General features: G+C 45.0%; 1 protein-coding gene across 3 annotated transcripts; it reads left to right on the forward strand.

The window, feature by feature from the left end:
- AMER2 (APC membrane recruitment protein 2) lies at nt 1,612-26,170 on the forward strand. 3 transcript variants are annotated; one of them, XR_002433089.1, is made up of 3 exons: nt 1,612-7,733; nt 20,809-20,928; nt 23,466-26,170. XR_002433089.1 is itself a non-coding variant. In XM_021379247.1 (2 exons), exons 1-2 carry the CDS (start codon nt 2,938-2,940, stop codon nt 4,804-4,806), a joined length of 1,695 nt encoding a protein of 564 aa, XP_021234922.1. In that variant the 5' UTR covers nt 1,846-2,937; the 3' UTR covers nt 4,807-12,813. The 3 variants fall into 3 exon arrangements, 1 of the variants encoding a protein (XP_021234922.1); XR_002433092.1 differs by lacking the exon at nt 20,809-20,928; XM_021379247.1 differs by lacking the exons at nt 20,809-20,928; nt 23,466-26,170 and having other exon boundaries at nt 1,846-3,757; nt 3,932-12,813.

Here is a 26,636-nt window from a genome sequence, read left to right on the forward strand (position 1 = left end):
GCAAGACTGAATTTCATGGATATAACCACTTCCCAGCATTACTTGCCTTTACTTAGAAGACAGTGAACACTATGTTGAAAGGGCCCATTACCCAAAGCATATCATGAGTTCATGCTGAATTCATAGATGTCTTCACATTCAAACAAAACATTTTTTTAAAAAACGAAATAATGGAAATGTTTAATTTGTCACTTTCAAAATCCAGCGCTTTGATTTTTCATTTTAAAATGACTATCCACTTCCAAAGGTACTTCAAGATTATTTAAATCACATATTAAAAAGTGGAAAAGGACTGAGAAGAAATGTGTAGAAAAAATTCAATTTGTCAAAACACTTCTTAAATAGTAATTTCAGACTGACCTCAAGTCACTTTTCTCCATTAACGCTTGGATTTTAAGTTGACTGAAAAAAAAGCTAAAGTTCACCCTTTCCCTCATGACTGCAAATATTCACACAAAAAAACGAAGAGGGCACAATAACTTGTCTGTTTCTGTACAGCTGTGAAGCATTAAGTCATCTGGCCTCATCCTTTTGTATTTCTGTAACCCACTCCTTTGGACTCACTGTTTGAAGAAGAATTGGCATAACGTAAAGAACTGGTGAAATGCAGCAAAACACTAGTACGAAAAGTGCAAAAAATCACTAAGTCCAGCCATTTGGCCAACTCTTATTTATTAAATGTTCTGTCCACTTTTATTCAAGGTATGTGACCAGGTTTTGTTCATTCAGATTTTCGAAGGACATATGTGTATTTGCATTTGCACAAGAATATTTGGTATTTTCTCTTTTTTATCAAGTTTCATCCATCTGACTAGAGAGCAGAAATATTCCAGGTGATGGGGGAACTCACGCTTGATGGAGGCTCAGTGACCTCCTGCCTCCATGGCTCCTGGGTGCTAAGCAGATGCATGCAGTGCACATTGTACAATATAACTCAACCCTCTTCCAGTCACAGTCTTGGCTTCTGTCTCATTTGTCCTTTCCTCTATCTCTTGCAGAGGGCAGGGGAAACATGTGTGTTCAATTATGTGCTCATATTGCTCTTATTGAACATGCAGTGATTGTGAATGCAGAAGGGCTAAAATCACTGGATAAATCATTCACAACCTGCTCTTGTGGGAAAGTGCAATGAATGTCCTATGATGTTAAAAAAAGAAAATACAGCTCATTCTTCCAAGCAGTGAAGTCAATGGCAAAATCTTTTAGTAACTTCAAAGAAGCCAGAACCTAGCCCCAAGCCAGAGGATTGACATGTAACTTCTCTCTAGTAGGTCTCAATTGTGTTTAGAACTGCTTAAATGCCAAGAGGATTGTTTCTGTTTTTGGAGGGGCACAGACTAACTGTACAGTGGTCATTGGGCAACCAGGTTATATGGATTATACCAGCTCCAGCTGAAAGCATTTCTCCCACAGCCAGATGTGGTGCACTGCTCCCATCTTGAAACTGTCCTGCCTCAATAGTGCCGTAGAGTGGTGCCACCAAGCCAGTTTGGAGCTCTGAATCACAGGGTCACGGGATGGCTGAGATAGGAAGGGAACTCTGGAGATCACCTGGTCCAAGCCCTGCTCAAGCAAGGACACAGAGCAGGGTGGCCAGGGCCACTTCCAGAAGAACATGTCAGGTCAGGTTAATTTCATAGAATCACAAAATGGCTTAGGTTGGAAAGGACATTAAAGATCATCGAGCTCCAACTCTCTGTTGTGGGCAGGGTTACATTCACCAGATCAGGCTGCCCAAGGCCCCATCCAACCTGTCCTTGAGCACCTCCAGGGATGGGGTATCCACAGCTCTCAGGGCAGCCTGTGCCAGTGCCTCACCACCCTCTGAGTAAGGAATTTTTTCCTAACATCTAACCTACATTTCTCCACTTTTAGTTTAAAGCCATTCCCCCATGTCCTATTACTATCAGACCATGTAAAAAGTCGGTCCCCCTCCAGCTTGTAAGCTCCCTCCAAGCGCTGACAGGCTGTGATGAGGTCTCCCCAGAGCCTTCTCTTCTCCAGCCTAAACAAGCCCAACACCTTCAACCTTTCTTCAAAGGAGAGGTGTTCCAGCCCTCTGGTCATCTTCTTGGCTCTCCTCTGGACATGCTCCAACAGCTCTGCACTCTCCTGTGCTGGGGGCTCAGATCTGAACATAGTACTACAGGTGTGGTCTTCTGAGGGCAGAGCAGAGGGGGACAGTGCTCACACTGGTGGGCAACCCTCTTTTGATGCAGTCCAGGATATGGTTGGCCTTCCAGGCTACAAGCACAACTTGCACAGGGAGTAGCTTTGCAGTTGATGAGAGGCTCTGTGGCCAGCATGCCACCTGCCACCCTGATGTGGCCGTGCCACCACAGCGCTGGCAGCAGTGAACCATGGCCACGAGTGGGGACTGTGACCACATGCGGTGGATGTGGGGTGTGGGTAAAGCCTTGCACGGCGGCTGCCATCCCACAGAACCTCCCTCAGCAAGCGAACGAGTGGCCACCGCTCCCCTCCAGCCACCGGCGATGGGGACACATGGCCCTGGGCACCGCAGAGGGACAGGGGACACGGGGCTGTGCGGCACGAGGGCTTCCCTCAGCGCCCGCCCGCCACGGCGGGATGCGTGGGGCGAGAGCCGCGCAGGACCACACGGGTTAAGTTATGTAAGCCCTTTTGGGGAGGGGTGGAGGAAAGGGGCGCTGCCGGCGTGGCTGCGGCGGCTCAGGTTGATTGAGAGCGGATGACAGCGGCCTGGCGCAGGCCCACGGCGGAGGAAAGCGGCTTAGCCCCCTCCGGGTTGCCATGGAGATAGGCGGGCGGCGGCGGGAGCGGCGGCGGCGGCGGCGGGGCTGTCAGTGAGGCAGCACCGGGCACCGGGCGGCGGCGGAGAGGAGGAGGAGGAGGAGAAGGAGGAGGAGGAGGTGGAGGTGGAGGAGAAGGCCGCGGCGGGGAGCGGTGGCGGCAGACATGGACTCGCACTGCGACTGTGCCGAGCCTCCGGCCGCCGAGCAGCCGTCGGGGAAGATTAACAAAACCGCCTTCAAATTGTTCAAGAGGAGGAAATCCGGAGGCACCATGCCGAGCATCTTCGGGGTGAGGAGCAAAGGTGGGGAGGGGAAGGGCGCGAGCAAGACTGGGATGGTGCGGAGCAGGACGCACGATGGCTTGGCCGACGCCGTGCTGGAGAGCAGCAAGAAGGAGGACGCGGGCAGCGGAGAAGCGCAGGGGAAGGATGCTCCGAGCCGGGCGGCCGGCGGCCTCGGCGGCTCCGCCAGCAGCTCGGTGGCCAAGTCACACAGCTTCTTCTCCCTGCTGAGGAAGAACGGGAGGCCGGAGAACGGCAAGGCGGCGGAGAACGCGGAGCAGCGGGCTGGCGGCAGACAAAAGAAGGGGCTGAAAGGGATCTTCAGCAGCATGCGGTGGCACAAAAAGGACAAAAACGGCAAAGAGGAAAGGGGAGAAGCCTCAGAAATCCCGTCCGGTCTTATTATGCCGGGGTCTCTGACTGCCAGCTTGGAGTGCATCAAAGAGGAGACACCAAAACCTTTGTCTGAAACTCCAAACGGCGCAGGAGACATCGGTCTCGAATCGCTGCAGGAGAAGCGTGGCGGAGACGCGTGTGCCTCGGCCGAGGAGCCCGAGGTGGGAGGTGCGGAGTCGCGGGACAGCAAAACTCCCCCCGGAGAGGACCCTGCTGCTGCTGGAAGGCGACTCGAGGAGCTCTGCGGTGAGCGACCGGACCCGGGTGCTGGAGAGGTTGGGACTGCGAAGGATGCGGCCATAACAGGTGACATTCCAATAACGACTATTCCCCCTGTTGAACCTCACTGTGATAGCGGTCAAGAGACGGCAGCCGCCCCTGACCCTTCCTCTGTTGATCCACCCTCAGAGCAATCGATTGATCGTATTTGTTTGATGTTTGCTGACGTGACTTCACTGAAAAGCTTTGACTCTCTTACAGGCTGCGGAGATATTATTGCGGACCATGAGGAGGATGTGGGCAGCGGGAGTGGTGGCTGTGAGAAGAGCACCCCTGGGGCCAGCAAGCTGGGCGCCTCCAAGAAGCACCCCACCATGGTCGCCTACCAAGGAGGAGGGGAGGAGATGGCCAGCCCGGACCAGGTGGATGATACCTACCTGCAAGAGTTCTGGGATATGCTGTCACAGACAGAGGAGACTGAGACTGGAGGAGGAGGTGGAGGAGGGACAAAGACACCTGAGGGGCTGAAGGAGAACCGAGGTACTGAGAGGGCCCAGAACAGGGTGGTGGTGAAACGTGGTGGCCTCAACCAGATCCCCATTCATCTCAACCACAAAGAGGAGCAGAAGGGCAGGGAGAAGGAACAGCATGAAGGTGTCCCAAACAGCGATGAGGGCTACTGGGATTCCACCACCCCTGGTCCTGAAGAAGATAGTACCGTGAGCATCCAGAAGGAGACCCTTCCCAGGGACAGCTACAGTGGGGATGCGCTCTATGACCTCTACGCTGAGCCTGATGAAAACCCACCAGGAGCACCCCCAGAGGAAGAGGTCACCTGTATGCCACGCTCCAAGCCCGTATCTCCAGTAACGACCACATGCTCACTGAAAACGCCCTCAAGCACAGTGAAGGACTCCAAAATACCCATCAGCATTAAACACCTTGCATCGCATCCTGCTAGCCATGGAACAGATACCAGTAACAGCCATCACGTTGCACACCATCACCTGGCCAAAAGTGAAATGCACAGAACAAAAATTCCTGTCTCTAAAGTACTAGTACGCCGAGTTAGTAACAGGGGCTTAGCTGGGACAACGGTGAAAGCTGCCACATACCAGGACAGTGCCAAAAAGTAATTGAAGAGTAGGTGGAGTCAAAGATGGACAGTAAGGTCAGTGTATGAAAATCTGCATAGGAGACCACAAATAATGTGTTAGTTTTGCATCACCTGAAGGAAGGCACCTAAAAGGCTTACTTCACTGTACTACATAGGCCTGCACTTCTGAATCTGTATGGCTGAAAATGAGAAGACAACTTTTCAGGCACTTTTTTTTTTTACATTTGTATCTTTTTTCTGCAGCACTAAATACTGGGGAGGTTCATTTTTACATGCCTTTGTGGAAGCAGAACTTGGATTATGAACCTAAATGAGTATCTTCCCTCATGCAAAGCAGTGCCATGCGTTCTTCAAGGGAGCAAGAGTTACAAAAGGAGCGACGTGAGAGGTTCCCCACTACACTTATCTCTTAATCGTTCCTGGGGGAGGTGTGGAGGGAGGGTGCCTGGCGCCGAAAGTGGCGTTTGGTCTACAAGATGTTGGAGAAAAATACCAAGCAAAAAACAAACAACCTAACAGGTATTTTACCTGATGTAGGAATGAGAGCACTGCTCAGCAGCAGACTTGATTGACTTGTGTGCAGTAGCTAATTAAGGAGTTAGGTGGATTTGTCCAACAGGAAGACCTATTTTTGTTTGTCTGTTTGGTTCGTTTTGATCTGCTCTAATGTAATTGGGTAACAGAGACACCTGACGTAGGTTCGGATGTTTACATCAATACTTGTCCAATAACACATATAATCAGGTTCAGGGAAACAACTTACTAAATGCCAATATATACACACTGTTCACATTTATACAGTAACTTGCTTGCCATTTGTAAATATATACATATTTTAGCAGATTTACTCAATGCTACAAATTTTTTATAAAAAGAAATCACCTGTCTGTATTATCTAGAGTTTAAACAAAAGTTAGTTTTTATAGGTAGATAATTTTACAGTTCTAAAATGATAGAACTTTGTGTAAGTACCTTAAATTAGAGCAAAACTCTGTTTTGTATGGGCTCATGCATCCCCAGTTAAGTAAGTCTGAAGTGCTGATTTAATTCGAGTGGCACATTCCATGTCAGAGCAGAGTTTCTGACAGCATTGCCATTGCAAACCTCTATTTTCAGGGGTTTAGACAAAGTTGCTCTGGGCTTAAACCTTACAGAGAAGGAACCCAGGAAAGAAACAAGTTTTTTAATTATTATTTTTTAAAATATATAAAATTAGTTTTTGACTATTTAAAGAAAGTCTGGGTTCTTGTTGCTTTTTATTTTCATTCTTAATAATAATTTTACTTTAAGAGATAAAAAAAAATATGGTAGGCTAATGGTCCATAAAGTGGTCTGATGAGCTTGGATCTTATGAGAAATGTATTAATGGCCAGGATGTTTTTGAATAGTGGCTACTGTACATGGACATTGACAACATTTCCAAGAAATTTAATAGGGTTTTAATGTGCCTGAGGACATATTTTTATGATACGCTAAAAAAGCTCCAAAAATCACTGAAGATTAAAAGCGAATATTATGTATTTACAAAATATTTTGATATAAGTATTTAATCATCAGACCACAGTTAATATAAAATATATGCTCCGGTGTATCTGACAAATAATATACATTTTAAGAATATAAGTCTATATTATGCAGAGAATCCTAAATTCACATAACTGAAGCTAATGGGTCTGATCTTATATAGCAGTTGGTTTTGTTGTCTCTTAAACTGAAAGAAAAAAAGGAAAGTAAATATACAGGATATACATTTGAAGGATATTAAGGTTATAGATAAACCATAAAAAGCCAGGAATAACATATAAGTATGTCTTATATGTGTGGTTCACTGAGGTAATGACCTTATGGTCACAGGGGAGAATTGGCATCTGGCTCTGAAATCACTGCAGGATGGAACACCAAACTGCACCACCTCAGTGACTACGGAGAAATTGTTCTTTTCTGCTCGGTCCCTGTTTTCATGGTTTGAGTAAGAACCTTAATACACTTCACAGAAGATAATTTTGTATGTCTCCTTTGTAACGTATCTACATGTGGTTTCCTACATGCCTACTCACACGGACACGTTGTACATATGCATGTGTAGTCAGAGCGCACCTCCTCCCCGCGTACATGCACACGGGCAGACACGCACCCTGCACACTCACACCTGTGCAAATATGGTCATGCACACACACCCCCACATGCAGACTGAGGGGATGCACCACCCGTCTGTTTCACAACACGCTGGTGATGGCTGCCTGAGAGAGAGGTTTGCATTTGGCCTAACTCTGCTTACGCGTTTTAGAAAGTTAAAGCTAAATTACCCTCAAAAGGTTGGATGTACAGAACGTGGAATGTTATCCTAGTGTTCAGCCCTAAGCCTAACATCCCTTTTTCTGTTCTGTTTTCATGTGACTATAAGGAGCGTATCTTTCCTTGCATGACAACTCTGAAAAAAACATCTTAATTCTCCATTATGTTTATGGATAAATTGTACAGAGAGATGCTATAGGGTACTGGAAGTCGAGAGGGAGGGAGGATGCAGTGGGTAATACACAGATCTGGAAGCACTGATTGCAGGTAGTACGAGGGGTGCTTCTTTGAATCACTAGAAGATATCAGCTGCCATTTCTGCAGGACTTGTCTGTGGCAAATTATTCATTGTATGCGTTTCGTTTGCATTGTGGCATGTATGTATCAAGAAACCAATTGACTAACACTAGACTAGCTCCCTCTCACCTACTGACTAACAAGAATCATCATTAAAATGCTTTGGCTGCCCTTCATTTTCTCTCTCTTTTGTTTTCTGCCCTGTTTTTCCTCCTTCCCCTGCATGCTGGCTGCTCAGTGCTGACCGCGGTGCGGAGCCAGCAGCCCTGAGCTGGTGCCCGGTGTGGGGTGGGAGCACGGCTGTGCTCGCCTGCCAGGCCAGGTGCTCTGCGGTCATTTCTGTCGTGTCCCTGTGTAAGTACGTCCTCTAGATCTCTTGGTGGTTCATTCGGCTGCTTGCTATGTACATATTTTAAGGACAATCATATCCGTAAAAGGAAAATGGGAAAGTAACTGTGGAAGGGCGTCAGTGTTTTGAATCATTGCGACACGCTGATGTTAATTCAGGGTAATGGTCGTGTGAGAGTAAAAATACAATTTAATGCTTGGATTAACTTTGTATTTATAAAACTCGCTTTTGTCTTTAAGCCATCTATGTTAATATTTCAAAAGGTAATTGAAAATTTAATATTTACTAGGGCTTTCAATTTTCAAGGAAATATTTGTATAACTCTGCACAATGCCTAAAACAATCACTGAAAGGAGGTTCAAAGGCTTTCTTTACACCTATATTTAATTCCTGAAATATCTCTGTAAAATACCGCGAGATGCCTAATAACAAACAGTTAATGGCTTGCTGGATTTAAAGGCTGAGACGTACAGAGGTAATAGTCCTGAGGCATTCTGTGGTGGTTTGCATCCTTATTTATATTACTGTGTTCAGGCATATGTTTTCCTTGGCTTCAGTAGGTATCGAGGTAGAAGTGGTGTTCTGAGTCCCAAAGATAACATTCCCAATTCTGTAATTGTTTCGATTTTCTTACTGAATACTTTTGTTTATTTGTTTTCTTTGTTGTTTTGTGGTCCAAGTGATGCTTTGTAATTACCAGCTTGTATGTCATTCATAAAGGATTTTATAGATCAGAACTTGGCATTTAGTTCTATATACTCTTTGCACTTTCAGGTCACTGCTGATTTTGTATGTTCTTAGGCTGTTTCTATATATTGCGTAGCGTTTTTAGCTATCTGCTGTGATTTCAGTGGTATACATTCCTGTCCTATATATATCAGCACAAAAGATTTCCCTTTTTTAGCATGAAATGATGTTTTTGTGGACTTCTTTTGTCATGATAGGAGTTAAATTATCTGTACTATATGTGTGGCCTGCAGCAGACATTAAGGCTCTTACATTACCTGTAGCGCATATGCATTTTGCTCTTGCCGGTAATAGGACTCAAATACACGTAATAGATTTCAGAAGAAATTTCATGACTAGAATAAGAAACATCTATGTTCATTATTACTCCATCAATCACCAGCACTTCCTTCATCCACTGTGAATGTCCTTGCCATCATTCAGGGTAGTAGAGGACTGAATTTTAAAAATTACGTGCACAGATGTACACTATGAAAATTAATTCACTGATTATTTTTTAATGAATCTCTTACTAAATTATTTATCTAAGTTAAGCGAATATTGCACCAAAGTCTTCAAAACGTCTGATACAGATGGCATTTTCAGTAAGATGCTATAAGTGCAGATGAGCCAAATTAACAGGCTTTGCTTAGCAAAGCAAACCCTAGTTGTTTTTAGATTTGTAGTGCTGAACAAGCTTGCAGATCAAAGGGAGCCATTGATTCTGCTACGTGGCCATGCTGAGGTTTTTTTTGCCTGCTCTAATGGACTACTTTCAGAACAGGCTTTTCAGCAAGATAATGGTACAGACAGTTCACAGTAACAATAGCCACTTGTAAGGCAGATGGTTATCTAACAGCGATAATGTGGGAGTTGGAGCAAGGTGGCCTGGAAATGCATTTTCATAGTTATTGATACGAAAGGCCAAGGCTTCTGTCTCGGAAGAGCAATTTGACTACACTTAAAGATGTTGCAGAATTGACTCTTGACAGAGTTTATACATGACAGTTTCTGCAGTATTTTTTTTTTTAATGTTGGCTTTTCCCTTCTTTATTTTTCTCTTGGTTTTGGTTTATGCTTTGTTTTTGTTTGTTTTGCTTTGTTTACATTTTCATTACGATGACATAACCCCATTTGTCCTGGCAGTACTGCGCAACTGACTCATCTGAGAGCTGCTGCCAGTTGTCCTTTGGTAGCCTGGGACTGGTCCCCACGGAGCATCCCTCCCTTCCATTGGGGGTTTCCCTTCCAGTGGTTCACATGCTGTTTGCTGTGAGCAGAAAGCATCCAAATCTGTCCCACTGTTTGCTTTCAGAGGTCAGCTGATTTTTAGTCTGACTCACAGAAAGTTTTTAGATCGTCTTTAGCTCACATCTTGTCTTCCCAGTGAGCACCTCAGTTGGAATGGTCAGTGTTGATTTGGCGTTTTCTAGCTCCATTACTTGTAAAGGAAAATGGAACAACTTGCCTTATGCAAAGGGATATGCCATATGCAAAGAGCTATAACCACTCAAGCCACAACCTGGGGTCTTTACTCCTGCAAAAGCAAGTTTGTTAAATCTCTTCCTTGCGGAGCTTCTCCATCCAAAACTATTGCCTAGGAATCCCTCCCGCCCCCCCCCCCCCCCCTCTGTCTCTTGTTCTCACTCAGCCATACTGCACTTGGTTGGGAAATTGAGATTTTTGCCCTAGCCCTCCATCACTCAAAAGGAGGAGCTGCTGCCAATGTGATCTTCAAAAGGGCTTTACTCCTTGGAATGGAAAAAATGAATTTGCCTTCAGAACAGGCTGCACAGATACTTAAAATGTGCTGTGTGATCTCATACATGTGGGTGAGGATGCTGAGTGATGTTTTGTTCAGAGTGGCATATATCCTTCCACTTCTCTGTTGTGCACAATTTATCAAATCTAGCAGGGAAGCATGTCACGCATGTGGAAAAGGCTGGAGGCTGTTTGTTATGGAGACTTTTCTCAGATTTTCTTTATCTTTGGTAAGAGCTGCATTTCTTTTTCCTTTCTGTATAAATTTAAATAAATAGAGCCAAAGGTGTACTGGAGAGGGGAAAAGGTTCTATACTTCACAAGGCAAGGAAAGTAAACTGTTCTGTTAAGAATTCTTATAGCAATGGCTAAAGGAAGATTGCTTTGCCTATAATATCACATCCAAGTGGTGCTCTGAAGTAGAAGCTAATGCAGGTATGGCCACAAAGCTAGAAAAGTTTGCCAACACAATCTGACAATCTCTTTCTAAGGCCCAGTTCTGCTGTGGCAAAGCTTCCACTGAACCCAGTAAGAGCTGGAGAAGGTTCTTAATCTCTTAATCCTTAAGGAAATAGGAAGTGTTTCTTAAATAAGTCTTCCCTTTTTCAGACGATGAACATTATTCAGCTGATTGTGCAGTCTTTAATATTACTGTAGTTGTACTTCCACTGATCTGAATGCAAAACATGTCTTTCCATTGTTTTTGCATTTTAACAAGCAGACACTTCTGTATGGAACTCCAGTGCTCAGCATGTTTAAATTACAGTTAACACAATCACTGCCTTCCTTAATTTAACTTCTGATGGCAAAAACAGAACCAGATCCTTTCCAGAGCACTAAAATCCCTGCTTATGATGTCTTGGTTTTTTTTTTTTTTTATATGGTAACTGATTATGACTCCCTTTAATTGTTTCGTAGCAACATCTTAAATCTGTCTTAAGGGAGAGCGATGCCTACAGATTGAATGGTAAGAACATGAACAGATTGTTATTATTTTGGATGATATTGCATCAAAACAGTTGCTATTTCAGTATCAGGTTGCTTCCATGGGCTTTTTATGCAGATGCACTGGAGGCTTTGAACATAATATGCTCATAAAAAGAACATTGGCTACCTCTGCTTTGAATTAAGCCTGACCTTATGGTGTAAAAGCTATGCATCTGGTGATGTTTCTCAGTTCATGGCAGCAAACCCAAGGGTCTGGCCCAGCCCACCTGTAACCTGTGGGCTGAGGGAGTAAGGCACTTAGCTTAGGTACTTCCACACCCTCTGTAGCCTATGACCACTGCATGGTATGTTTGGTTCTCATTTCACCAGGGATGTGTGAAGATCTGTGCCCCGGCAGGGCGGTGGGGGCTGCTGGCACCCTTACGGCCAAGGACAAGCTCTGGAGGGAGTGGAGTGGGATAAGGCAGCCCCAAATCCTAGGTAGAGGGCACGTACTTCTCTGCAGCATCTGATGAAGTAATGTTACCCTGCTTTCCAAAAGACGGAGCAAGATTAAAATTGTTGCCTTCATGTAAAGTTGAAGTAAATGCTCTGCTGTGGGATGCTGCGCAACAGCTCTGCCCACCAGTGTTCCCTCTGAGATCAGTGGGCCTGTTAGTGGTGTTGGTTGGTATTGAGGCTGAGCAGAGATCCCATAGTCCGGCCCCATCTGAATTTTCCTTGCTATATTTGTCAGCAATCTGTCTCAGAAAAGCTCTAGTCTGGTGGCTTGTGGCTCTGTTGAAAGGGAAAATGAGATATGGAAGTGGCTGGTGGAAAACACAGATTCAGCAAGTCCAGGAAACATAGAAGGTCCTCAGCCTGTTATCACAGCTCAGCTCTGCTTAAACATCACAGTGTGCCTGAGGAAAACGTAGCAAGGACTGCTCCACACTGCATCTGACAAACTGATGCTCCCGGGGCTTCCTACGTGCTGAAAGGGACAGATGTGTCCTGTTAGAAGTCACTTCATCTGTTTTTACTTGACGTGTTATAGCTGACAAATCATTGCTTATTACAGTTTTCCCCTGCGTTTTCTGTCGACCACCCCCAGCAAGGTAGCATGTGACCGATTTGAGATAACGAGTGAGGAAAGCCAGACCTCCCTGCTTTTATCTAAACGGTTTGCCAATGATCTGGCTAGGTTGCATGCACCAACTTTTTCAGAGTGAAAGATCAGAACACTCCAGGAGGTGGTTCTGTACCGGATTGTTAGGTGTATCTTCTCCTTTCCACCTCTGCAAACTTCCATGAATACGTGTCTCCTCAAATCACTCTATTCTTAGCATATGGAAAACTTAACTGATAGCAATACGTGACTTTCTTCCCTGGCAATTCACGAGGATATACTAATCAATGTTTGTTTTATTTTTAATTCTGTAAATATTTATTTTGGTACTCTGCATATTTATTGGCACTGGTTCTGGTGTTTGCTTATGTGTCATTGTAAATGTTGATGGTTTCAATAGTCTTGCTTCTAATGAATGTAAGGAACTCAGACTAACTGCACTTTTCTTCCATTCAAAAATCTTACAGTGAAAAACATTCCCACTGTCATATTATGTGTTATAATGAATACAGTTAATAAAATCAGTTGTCACTTTTCATTGATGAATGTGGAGGTTACTTTTTGATGTTTGAATTAAAGATAGAGTCGATCTACTCAGTGCACTGGAAAATACTAGGCTTTTGAAAGCAAGACATCAGGGAATTATGTCCCCAGAATAGCACAGAAGAGAGTACTCGGGCATGTGTGCACTTTCATTTTAATGTAGAAATGCCCGTAGCAGTTTTACTAATAACATCACAAAATAACTAGATTGAATTTGCTAGTTAGGGGAGGGCTTTCGTAAATCTTAATGAAGTTTGGTCTTCAGGTTCTTCTGTTTCATCAGCATGTTTTTATTTTGTTCGGTTTTGTTTGTTTGTATTGCCTTTAAATCACCAAGACAATGGAAATGGGCCGGGTTTCATTCTATTTTTCAAATCACCTTTTCTTCCCGGTTTCAGTGGTCAGGAAGCCAGCAGGGAAGCTGGTTCTCTTGGCGCAGATCAACTTCGGAGCCACAGTTTTGGCATAACAACCAGACAGGGCAGTGCACTGAAAGCTTCATTTCTTGCCTTTAAACCTGGAGCTTGACCACTGTGACTGTGAAGTGACATTTGTTAGAACTCTGTTTTGTAACTTTCTGTACATTTCATGCATTTCAAAGATACATGAAGCATTTGCATCAATTTAGTTGTAACTCTTACATTTGTTTTCTTCACTCAGCTGAGTTTCAAAAGGCCTCCCCCGTGCTACCAGTTGTCTATTTAGATACTGAACCTGATAGAATAAGAACAGAAATAAAATCGGCTCAAACATTTTTGAGGAACAACAAAACAAAAGGTATGAGAAAGCTCACAATGCAAGTAAGGAGCAGGACACGGTGACACGGTATACATCGGCCCTATGTTCATACAAGCGTAACTCTTCTTGCCAGTAGCTGGAATGAGGCTGAAAAAAGGTTGATTTAACGCATAAGCAATTTTACATTCGGGCCTTCTTGCCTATGTTCCCTGTTGTACTTTCATGTTTTATCCTACACATCTGGAAGAAAAAGAGTCGTTGATTAAATTATTCCCTGCTGCAGAAGATTGCCTGATTGTGTCCAAGCACAGCTACTGGGTTTTTGAGGAGCAAAGGTGTTGCAGTGAAGTGTAGAGCAAATGCACAACAACCATGTTAGTCTTGGTAACCGCAGATGTGTGATGCAGCTGTTAACTTGTTCCATGAAACCAGACTACAGTAGCCTGGCAGATCCATTGTGATGAAAAAACGTTGAGAAGAGTGACAAAACCAGGAGATTTGGTCCAAAAATTCTTTTCTGAAATCAATGTGCTGAGTTTCTATTATTCAGCTAAAGGTCCCTGCCCACTTAAAACCCAGGTCATTCACAACAGTACAACTCTATGATTTTCATGGCCATCTTATTGGAAAAGTGGAATCCCCAAAATGTTTGCAACAGAAATAATGGCTTGGAAATCTCCCTCTGGCCCATTTGTTGAATCTGAATGCTTCATTTTGCAAAGTTATCCAGTGAGGGAATATTCTTGACTCCTAATAATTGGTAAGGAATATTGACCAGGCAACTGACTGTAAGTGACTATTAGTCTCATTTTAAATTATTTCCTGTGAATCATGGTATTTTTACCTTCTGAAGTGATCATACAGAAGTTATTTGCTAGGAGCTCACACTGAGCATACGCCTGCTTCTACCTACCACACTGCACATCTGCTTCCAATTAAAACCATTCCACAGTGACTCGAGGGGGCTGTGGGAGGGAGGCTCAAAGGTTTCTGCGAGGGGTTATTTCAGCAGCCGTGGCTGCTGCTGTGGCAGGTGAGGAGTAAGAACCTGCTTCATCTCTAATGACACCTCACTCCTTTTGCTCTGTGAACACCCGGAGCACTTGGCTCAGAAACTCAGATGCTGGGAACAGGAGGTCTCTTCTTCTGACTGATGAGGAGGACTTGTCCTTTACTACTATGTGTATTCTTCCAGGTTAAGAAAAATGATTGTTTTAAAAGATAAAGACAGAAATTGAGCCCCTAGACACCATTTTAAATAGAACAAGACAAGTGCAAGGAGGAAAAGACTGGAGCCTGTTGAAGTATATCTCCCACTGCTACTCCAAAGACTAACATATAGTCTGTGCTGATAACAAATAACCTGTGCATTGCAGTGAGAGTCAGGGACAGACTCTTCCTCCAGCTGTGTTGGCCCTCTCTGTTGGTGTCATTTGGAATTCATGGGCCCCTTGGACAGAGGAGAGATCTGAGTGAAGATCTAAGTCGAAGCCCTGAATAAGCAGAAGTTGACTGGTTAGAGGTGCAGCAGCATCATAGAAGCGTGGGGTGATGGGAGACATTTAGGCAGCTAAACTCAGGGCAGCCAAGAGTCGTATGGGTAGAGGTGTCCTTGCCTGCTTCACAGGCAAGTGAAGAACCACCACAGGGTGGTGGTTGCCTCCGAGTTTTCTTTGTGTATCAGAGTGCTTCAAGAAGTAACTGAAGGCATACACTTCACTTCCACATCTATAATATGGGATAAAAGCAATTTTCTATCTCACAGGAATACTAAGGGCAAAGTTTATGCTGTTCAGGCTGTCATGCAGATGCAGAAGTAGTGAAGGCATTACAGATACTGTGCTACATCAGACAGTGGAATTGGTGGGTTATTTACATGGTGTTCTTCAACTGTAAGCTACCAGAGCATGGGAACAAGCTCTTCTCAGCTCCTTGCTTGGGGCTGAGAGCAGGCAGGGCAATCTCCAAACACCTATATGACCAAACAGTATAGTAAGGACAGAAATTGCACCAAATCTGTATGTCATGTAAAGCACATCTGTTCCATTCCTGCCCAGCTACATTTGATCACCTGTAAAGATGCAAACACAACCAAATTTTGCAATAAAATGGTTTTGAATAAACAGTCGGTGTGTCTCAGTAAAAAATCTGACCTTGATCGTGACTGTGAAGATACTGATTAAAACCTAATGTAAGCACAGAAAACACCTATTCTGTTAAGAAAATCAAAGGATCAAAAATATGACAGTAATGAAAACTGGATTGTTTGAATATTACTTTGAAACAACGGCATTCAAGAATACAGCTAGTCTTGGTGTATTGTTACAGTAGGAATATATTGGATCTACCTCTGTATTTCTCTCAGTTTCTACCCTTCACATTATGCACTGTTTTTTTTTACTGACAGATAACATATCATACAGAAGTGTAGCACTTACAGTGAAGAAATCAGTCCTGCTATTCTTCTGCTTATAGATATAATTTTTTTCCCTGTGATAACAAATTAAGCTTTTGATCTTTCTAATTAAACTATATCCAGTCACTATCATACCACATTTCAGATCTGATTTTGCAGCCACTGCATCTGAACAGGTTCATTCAAATCACTAAGAAATGCTCCTGTGCAACAATTGCGTAATGGATGCTTGCACCCATTGCCGTGCTGCCTATTGCTTTCTCAGAAGCTTATGTCTGTGACCACTGCATAATGTTGAATTTGCCTGATGTTGCTTTTTTTTTTTTTTTTTTTTTTTGGTCATAGGTTCTGATAGAAAATCCATAAATGTGCAAGTTATATATAGAAACACTTGGACCAGATTACATGGTTAAGTTGACTTGTCTATGCTGAATCCTAATTCTCTCTCAAGATGTAACATGTATTCAGACCTATTTAAAATAAATGACTGTATCAGAAAACAAAACAGACATCAGAGCACAAGCACAAAGGCAAATGTCAGCCCCTGGCTCTGAAACAACTGGGATCCTCAGTCCGAACTATGAAACCTTGCATTTCTGCCTGAGCTCAGGAAAACACTCAACACTATTTATCGCACAGCCTTTTACTACCCTTCTGTTAGAATGGGCTTCATCGGAGGATTTACATGACTAACAAAAAGCAAAAGCCTTTTGTACTTTGTTTCCATAAGAGAAGGCCAGTGTGAAGCTGGTGTTCACTGGGCTGAACTGCAGAAACTATCAGTTACTAGAAAACCAATTACTAATTCAAAGGCATCTGTTACCATGGCATAGGTCTCCTCTTCCTTCTCCATGCCCCAGATTTAAGATCAGTGATGGGAGCTTGGGGAAAACTCAAAGAGAACAGTTCTTACCATTCTGTAAGATAAAATGCATAGTCAAGGAAGACCACAGGGTTTCATGGTAACTAAGGTGTAAAGGGTTAAGACCTAGGAGATGGCTCTGAACCAATGAACAGCACAAAAGACTGCTGTTAGTAAATCAAGAGCGCAGTGTGCTCTTGTTTCTCCCTTTGTATCTTCAATTAAGCTCTTTGGGCCACAAAGTTACTGTTCATGCCAAGGACAACAACCAGCACAAGGTGATTATTTTAGATTCTGCTACATACCCCGAAGTCTCCTGAAAATGAAAACTGACCCTCCCTTCATCCTCTGTTCCAGTTTCCACGGGCCAGGCAGGCCTACCAGCTATTCCCTATCCTTTCATCTTGCAGTGCCAGCTGCAAGCAGCCAGGCTTTCCCCAGAGAGCCACGCTTTCACAGACCCATGCCTCTTCCTGCCTTCCAGATGGCAGCAAGCTTCTTAACAAGTTCCCCAATTCTTCTTTCCCCCTTGGGATTTCAATTCAGTGTTATCTTGTCACCTCTGTTTCTCTCCAGTTGGATGATGTGCAGGAGTATGTCATGTAATGTTTCCTTCAGGGGTTATTGACCTGTAGCTCCCATGGCAGTTTCAGACTTCCCAGTGGAGAAGTGCAGCAAGCAGTGAGGATCACTGATGCCCTGGTGGACCAGGAGCAGCCCTGGCTGTCGAGCAGAGGTTAGGATCACTTTGTTGATCTGCTTGTTGCCTTGTCTTGATCTGCATCACTGAACTGACTCTCTCATCCCTAGAGCTTTTCTGCAGGGCTTCACGAAGCCTGCCAGCGCTGTTTGACCATGGCTGGGGAAGGAGAAAAGCCAGAGAATGGCAGGGGACTGCAGTCAGGTTGTGATAGCCTTTCACAGATGTCCTCTGTGACCTTCCATGCAAAACTCAATCTCTTTGCTTTTTCCACCTCTAAAATGGAGGTGACAGTGATCCTGTTGCAGGAGAGGCTTTGCAAAACTAAATACTTCACATTTTACCCCACTGTCTGTGATGTGAGATGTGGCTAGGGGCATAGTGCAACAGCACTCTTCTCATCTCTCCCATCCTGCCCAGATTCACCAAGGGTGGATGTGGCTATGACCTGATTAAGAAGAGGGGATGAAAAACCTTCGTTCCCATTTTTTTCTGCACAGGATGACAGTTGTAAATCCCCAGCATGACCAAGTAGCCATAGAAAAGCCACTGAGCTGCCTTTCCCTCTCCCTGACTGCAATGGTGTTGCTCTCAGGGCTCCCCAAGTAGACTTGCAGCTTCCTCCTTGCTCTGCAAAGGAGGGATTAAAGAGCTGGAGAGGAATGGGAGAAGAAGGGTGTTGAGGTAAATTGGCAACATCATGGAGAAGTGTCACAGGGGTGTTCCAGTCCTTCCTCAGTTGAAGTGAGAAGATGCTGCTAGCATGCCTTGAGCCAGACCTGGCTACAGATGCTCATGACACCAGATGGCATTTCTGCTGGGTCCTGCATAGCTTTGATCTGCCTATTGCTGCAGGCTCTCTACTTTTATGAAACCAGTTGAAGAAACACCAGACTAGGAAGTAATGCCAGTGACAGAAGGATATTTTACTTCCTTCCTCACTTCCACATTTTGACTTAGGGCAGCAGCAATAGTTACTCATTGCCCCCACTATGCAGCCAGAAAGCAGCCATTGTTGACATCTGTCTGATGAGCCAAGTGTTAAGCCTCACGAAGTGACTCGATGATCTCCAAGGAGACTCCACAACCTCTCTGGGCAACCTGTGCTAGTGCTCCATCTCCCACCAGAAGTCCTTGCTGGTATTCAGATGGAGCCTCCTGTGTGCCAGTTTCTGCCTGTTGCCTTTTGTCCTGGTACTTGGCACTGCTGAAAAGAGCCATGCTCCAGCCTCTTTGCAACCTTTTCTTTAGATATTTGTACACACTGATGAGGTCCCCCCGAACCTTCTTTTCTTCCGGCTTGTCAACGGCTTACGGGCAGGTTCGGCCCTGTTCTGTGACGAATGGGGTGGGGGACCCACGGACCCACACCCCGGGAAAGGGAAAAAGGGTAGGGAGATGGGCCTAAAAATAAAACAGTGGCAAAGATCTGAGGAGAAACAAACTAATTTACTAAATAAGGTATCAGAATGCAAAATAATATACAATATAATTACAATTTAAGCTAATGAATCCAATAAAATGAGAGAGAGTGTCCAAAGTTAAGGTAGGCCTTACTCTAATACTGACGGTGAGACAGCTGGGGAGTGAGATGCTGCCGGGATGAGAGACGGGACGAGAAGAGAAGGGATCACCTCGTGATCTGCAAACAGTTTTCTCTTTCCCTCTGACCGGAAAACGGTAACAGGGCAGCAAAGTCCCCTGGGGAATGTAGTAGTCCTTCTCTTCTGAGAACCAGGTACATACACTACATGATGTTATGATGTGGAATACCAATAACCAAAAATCATAAAACCATGACACGGATGAACAAAAGAGATGTTTTCCAGAAGTGTCACAGGTCACAGCATTGCCAGAACCACACTGGAGAGAAGTGCTGGGGCTGGGGACTGTCCAGACTCAGCGCTGTCCCCACAGTGAAGGGGGACACACAAGCCCTCAGGCTGCGCGGTGTGGATTGTTGCTTGGAGATGGTGGAGGTGTATCAGGAGGGACGGACGAATTTCGTCATAAGTAGCAGCAGTGCCAGCTTGTTCTGCCTCAAACTGGGGCATAATGTCCTGAAGGGGCTTACAGCAGGTATACTGAAGCTGATGCTGCTGATATCACACGGGAATGTTTTTCTACAAGCCTCAGCTCACCCTTCTTTCTCATGTTAGGAAGGGAGCCTGCCTATGTGACAGCCTGCCCACCTCATCACTGGGTATTCACCCACAGGTGTCTCACAGCAGCTGCAGGAGAGGAGCCCAGTTCCTGGCTCCACGCAGAACCATTCCAAATCCATACCCTATGTCTGAGAGCAGTGTCCAAATGCTCCCTGAACTCCGGCAGCTTGTGCCCACTGCCCTGGGCAGCCTGTTCCATGCCCTCCGCCCTCTGCTGTAGACTCTTTCCCTAACCCCCACCCGCCCCTCCCCTGACACAGCTCCATGCTGTTCCCTCGGGCCCTGTTGCTGTCCCAGAGAGCAGAGCTCAGCGCTGCCCCTCCGCTCCCTGTGAGGAGCTGCAGCCGCCATGAGGCCTCCCCTCAGCCTGCTCTGCTCTGGGCTGAACAAACCAGGGGCCTCAGCTGCTCCTCGTGTCTTGTCCTCCAGACCCTTCACATCTGGGTAGCCCTCGTTTGGATGCTCTCCAATAGCGTTACGTCCCTCTTACACTGTGGCACCCAAACTGCACCCAGTGTTGGAGGTGAGGCTGCACAGAGCAGAGTGGACACCCACGCCCCATGCGTGGTGGCAGTGCTGGGCCTGGGGCACCCCAAGGCATGGTTGGCTGATGCACATTAGCTGCACGCTGTTATTCACAGGCGGAGCTTCACTTCCCCTCTGTGAGATACCCAGCTACCTTTTATCTGCAGCTATAACCATCCCTCTGGTGCGGTGTGAGAAGCACACAGGCATGCAGTGCTGCCCTCCCCACCAGGCTCTGCCCTCAGCTCCCAGTGCCCGCCTGGAGCTTTGAGCATCACTGCGGCTGGGAGAGGATCAGCTCCTCACGGAAGGCTTTCAAACCCCCCAGTGTTAGAAAAGCTACCATGCTTGCAAGGCACAACTTCAACTTCTTTACAATTTTATCATTTCCTTTAATCGCTTCAAGCGCTCTAATTTTTATACCATTGTGAAAGGAACTTTGTTTACACTGATTGCGGAGGGCAATATTTCTAGCACGGGTAACCATGGCAATGAATAATTCTATTCTCAGGAACTGTGCCAGCTGCACTAATGCCTTATAGTAGAACTCCATCAGTTTGCTAATGAGAGACTTCTTGTCTGTTGCAGGAGGACATTTTCCCTTGTCTACGCATTAGCCTGCAGTTTCTTAAAAGCACATTCTTTATCAGTAATGTTTGGAGAGAAAAATAAAACAAGCAAATCTCAGCTACACAGCTGTCCCTGCAAGTAAGGTTTTCCTGTCTTTTCTTTGAGACTGCATTGTGAGATACATTATTTAAGGAAGCGTGTTATGCAATAGTCTGTTTTGTTTTAATTGCCATGTTTGAAAACAAGGATGAGGTTAGGATGCTCTAGAGCAGCTGTCTGTTGCACAAAATGATTTCACCCTGTAAACTGCTCTGGTCAGACATGCGGCTTTTATCATTTAGGAAAGCATTTAACAATTCTAGAAGATTCTTTTTATAACTAATCTGAGTAAAGAATCTTTTAGAATCTTTTAAATCCATCATATTACTTTATAAAAATAGATATTACCCCTTGGAGTTGAATTACTTTGACACGAGAGCACTGAAATTGATTGAAATATTGTCTCTCGTCAATGTATATACATAATTGTTCTATATGTAAAAAAAAACCCTGTAAAATAAGTAAAAAACCATACTTTATACAATTCATTATCAAAGTGTTATTTAAATGATTTGAACAATAGTAGGTCTGACATTGAGTATTTTTAGCTTAGATGTCTTGGGGAAGCCCTCAGTTAACAGCTAAGCTACAGTTCCTACCATTGCACGATCTGTGGTCTCAGAGTATAAGGTCAATCAGCTGGAGAAAAGCATCCTCTCTTGTTTGCAGAAGAACATTAACAGTCCTGAGTCTGTTATCTCAAATAGATATCCTTAAGGAAGAGTTATGCAACAAATATTGAATTAGTCAAAAAGGTCTGGGATGGCTGTAGTTCAAGGTTTCTAGAAAAGCATTTCTTAGCCTTGTGCCTTGGATCAGACAGCAGGCTGAACATATCCAAATAAACACCACAGCACAAACCTTAAGCTCTTTTTTTCCCACATGTTGCAAAGTGAATTGATCTCTCCTTTGTGGTTAGTGACCCAGTGCCCTAATTTGAGGCTCTGTTGTCACCAGTCTCTGTGACGGACATCTGCCCAGAGCCAGCTGTCATGCCTGGCCCCCTCCTGGGGCTCCTCTCATCACCCGCCTGTGCTCTGCTCTCAGAACAGGTGCCTGCCCATGTCCCTGATGACAAAGCAGGATCCAGCAACCATACCTTCCCAGAAAATTCAGCTTGGGTTGCTTTAAGCGGGAAAAATGACCCCAAATGGCAGTTCTGCTCAGACTGGGTCAGTTTGGTTCTTCTGCAGCTCAGTAACAGCCCCACCTTTCCAGCGCATAGAAATCTAGGTCAGTCCTGAAATGAAAACAGCAATGAAAAGCTGTAGTACTTTTCCATAAAGCTGTTGCAACTCAGTGGTTGGCTTTTTTCTTCCCAGTTTTCCCAGGTGAGAGCATTGCTTCTGTGTAACTCAGACCATCAGTTCCTCTGCCTCCTGAAACAGAATCATAGAATCATAGAATTGTTTGAATTGGAAGGGACCCTTAAAGGCCATCTAGTCCAACTCCTCTGCGAAGAATAGAGACACCTACAGCTCCATCAGGTTGCTCAGAGCCCCATCCAGCCTGACTTTAAATGTCTCCGGGGATGGAGGCATCCACCACCTCTCTGGGCAACCTGTCCCAGTGCCTCACCACTCTCACTGTAAAAAATTTGTTCCTTATATCCAATCTAAATCTCCCCTCTTATAGTTTGAAACCATTTTCCTTTGTCCTACCAAGGGGATGCAGATATTCATTTTCTGAAAATATGCCCTTTGGGGTCCCTTCCCACCTCAGCCACCCTGTGATCCTGTGATGTCTGAAGGGCTAGCTCAGATAGCTGTCCTGACTTGGGGGCCTTCTCTTTTTTGTTGTTTTTTTTTTCTTTTTTCTTTTTTTATGAAAAATGTACATAGATAGGGAGAGGAAAAGTGGAAGAGACAGAAGGGAAAAGAAGAAAGAGAGAGAAGGAGAGAAAGAGTCACTTCATGCAGCTCTTTGGAGTGGCAGAAGCCCAAACCCAGGCTCTTTACTGAAGTGTAAATCCAGGCCAATGCTCTTCAGAAACTCTCTCTCTTCCAGGCATAGGGATGGAATGCCCAAAAAGCTTCCAGTGAGGGGTCCGACACCACAGAGGGTTAAGACATTGCTGTTTCCCAGGCAGTCCCCAGTTTATCCTTTTCGGAGGGCTGTGGTGCTGCTCATTATAAGCAATTAATCTCCAGTGCTGCTCTCTGCTGTCAGCTCGTGCCACCGTCACGCACCAGCTGAGCCGTGAGGAAGCGGCCACGCATCCCACGCTGCCTGGTGCTTCCTCCTCCAACTCACTTTGCTCTTGTTCCCCACAGGTGGTTTGGGTAAGTATGTATGTAAGCACGTGTTAATGGTGGTCATATCTAAGTGTAAGCCCAATAAGTGAGGCAGAACCTGGGCGGTTTCAGCTCTTGCTGAAAATTAGGTTTGGGGTTGAATTAGATGCAGTCGTATGAGCAACGTGAGCCCTTCCCCATTGCCCGGGAGCTCTGCACCAGCTCTGCAAGGGTGGGCTGAAGAGAAATTAGCATGCTGTCTGGGAAGTTTTCTTATATAACTCTTTTCATTTATACTGAAGTCAACTGTACTTTGTGTTCTACATTGTCATTCTTCTCCAGGTAACCCTCTTTCTGGCTGAGTGCTGCTGTCACCAACCTTTGGTACCACTAAGACTGCAGGAGAAGGCATTACTCAGCCAGCTGAGCGGATGGCTTTCAGCACCCTTCAGCCATGTAGATCTTTGTTGGACCTTGCCATAACCTGCTTTCCCTTTGCAGCTATGGCTGATGGAAAGGAGCTGGAGTCAAGGATTTCATTTTACCAGGTAGCATCTGAAGTGCTCTGAGCAGTTCCCAGCAAGCATGAATCAAAACAGCTGCCAGTAGCCAGCCATGGCAGCAGGATCTGGCCTGGTTCTTTCTCTCCCATTTATTGATCCATCACCTGTAATACAAGCCCCAGTTTTGAGATGTTACAGTTATTTCTACCACAGATCTCAGTCCTTCTTAACACCATGGGAAACCCTGAAACTATCACCTGGGAAAAGGCCAACTGCATACATCCTGGGTCAGAACAGCTGCTGATACTATCATGTAAAAATGTGTATTTCCTCAGAACTTCACACCATCTGCCTCACCAGAGCACACTGACATAGCTCTGGTTTGTCCTACACCCATGTGCCTATTGGTGCGCTCATCTTTTATGTTATCACCAGGAGCACCCACTGATACTCAGAGGTGAGTTTTGCCCCTGCTGCTGCCTCTGTTTGGAGGAAGAAAAAGATGAAAGCCTCCTCATCTCTCACAAGCCAAGAGGAGAAGAAAATCCCAACTCAACAAAGTAACGCTCATTAGACTTGTGGCTGGTGTGCTCAACACTTAAAGAACTAAATGCACCTGCAGAGCCCAGTGCCTGCAGCCCCAGAGGAGGAGCAATGGGAATGGTTTTGGCAGTGTTTCCTTCCTCCCCAAAGCCAGACAAGTCAGGAGCTGAACACCAGGAACCGGCCCTTGGCAGCTGGTGCAGCAGGAGGGACAGACAGCAGATGCAGATGGACAGACTTCTGTCTGCAAGCTGCTGCCTTCCAGCCTTGCAAAGCTGGTTGGCTCGCTGGTGCATGCTGTGATGTATTGCTGCTCCCTTCTCCTGCTGCTGCTCTCATCCTGCCCCCTGACACGCTGCCTTCATGCTGCAGCTCCAAGGGATGTATGTGTAACTCTCTTGGGGAGTTAATAACAGAATTTTCAATAGGGAAAATGAACTTCTGAATTTAGAGAAAAGGTCTTCCAAGTTGAATCTTTCCTCATTTTTTTGGTAAATGAATGCCGTTGCCATTATCTCCCAGCTGTTCTTGAGGCATGACCTGGAATGACCCATGGTGCTCTCAGATGTCCTTGGAGACCAGTGGGACCCATGGCTGGGAGCGGATGGAACAATTTGCCCCCACCCTGCTGCAGCTGTCTGCTGTGCAGTAGCAGGAGGTGGAGTGTGGAAGGGGAAGATGCTGGGGTTGGGGAAATACAACTATTTTGCCTCTCCTCTGCCAGTAAGTCAGCCACCAGGAAGAGCCTCCTCAAATCAATAGAGTTATCAAATCAAATGTCATGCAAAGCAACAGCATACCCTCAGCACCACCCCTCCTTGGCACAGGCTTTACTCAGTGTTCATGCTGGAGCAGGTCCTTCTCTCAACTCATTCTCGTTCATCTATTCCCCAGACCACCTTTTTGGTTGTTTTTTGCTGTCATCTATGTAGGCTTCTGAGTAGCACAGCACTTGTCTGAGATTTCTCTTCTGCACATCAGGTTGGGGTCTCTTGGTTTTGGGGCACTAAGGAGCCTGACGTGGACAGGCTGCCCCGTCTGAACGTGAGGGCTGCAGAAATGACTGAAAAACAGAAGAACAGTGGGGAAATAATGGTTGCTTGGCCATTAGTTGTTGATTTCCATTACAAAGGAGCACCATATATAATCCTAGTATTTCAGTGTTGTAACCCAGCCCTTTGGCCATGGGCAGGATCTGGTCCTCTGATTCTTGGCACAGGAGGTGGAGGGAACCATGTAGGAGGGATCCACCAGGGTGAGTGCATTAACTTGATGTTTTCGAACATAGTTCTAAGAGTTAAGCCGCATGAATAGAGATTTTACACTGAAATGTATGATTTCCCCCAAATTTTCTTCTTTTGTGCCCCCTGCATTTGAGCTTTTGTTAGTCAATCGCTACATGGCATTTTACAGCGTGCTTTTTGTTCAGTGGTCCTTTCAGCTGTCACACTCTGATCACATCCCACTTAGATGTATAGAGAGCACTTTTTGTTTGCTTTGGGACTATTTTAATGAATGTTTCATTTAATATCCAGCTTTCCTTGCCATTTATCAACAAGATCAACATCCTGTTGAATTTCACTTGGAGCAACATCAGTGCTGCATCACTGGGGCCATGTCTTGCTTCATCAATAGCTGCAACCAGCCACAGGACTGTCTGTGCCAGCCCTGAGTGGAAGGGAAGACAAGAAAGACCGAAATACAGAACAGACCATAATGGGAATTCTCCTCTTTTTCCTTCCCTTCTCAGGCGCTGACCCATTTTTCCCCCATATCTCTTTCCTAGTGCATGTCTAGAGCTCCATCTAAGGGTGTCCTGTTGAGGGAAAATGAGAATTACCTTTACTTTCTTTCCTTGTTTATGTTGCATGGTACATGGCTGAAAGGCTTTTCCCTCTTTATCCAGTAATATTCTCTGGCTTTCATTTTACAGTCACCCCAAGGGGCTGTCCTGATGGACTTGCTGGATAACTGAAGTAATACAGATATATATGAAAACTACATTTCTGAAAAGTGTAATGATTTTTCATTAAGGATATTAATGTCCTTCTGGGATTTTTTTTTTCTGTTTTATTGAAATGTTTAAAGTATGTAGAAGAAAATACACTCTTGGTAAATGCTTGGATAAATCTGCCGTCTTAGCTAAGAGTTGGACAAACCCTATCTAAGGTATCCTGCAAGTTGTTAGGCAAAAATAGGGAAAGCCAAGTTGACATTTTATGTATGTATTTTTTTAGATCTATAAGAAAAATCTCTCCCAATCCTCTGATGTCTTTTCATACGGAAATAGAAGTACAAGCAAGAGAACAAGCCAATTCCATTTGTGTTCCTTGCTAGGTCACAGCTAACAGAGAGAAGTTTTTGAAACCGGAGCAACTGCTACTAATCCTGACCTGATTTGGAGTCTCTTCAAAGCACACAAATAAAGACAGGCTGATGAAGCCCAGCTCAGAGGCTGCTTTTCCTT

This window comes from Numida meleagris, chromosome 1, assembly GCF_002078875.1.
Source record: "Numida meleagris isolate 19003 breed g44 Domestic line chromosome 1, NumMel1.0, whole genome shotgun sequence".
Lineage (NCBI taxonomy): Eukaryota > Metazoa > Chordata > Aves > Galliformes > Numididae > Numida > Numida meleagris.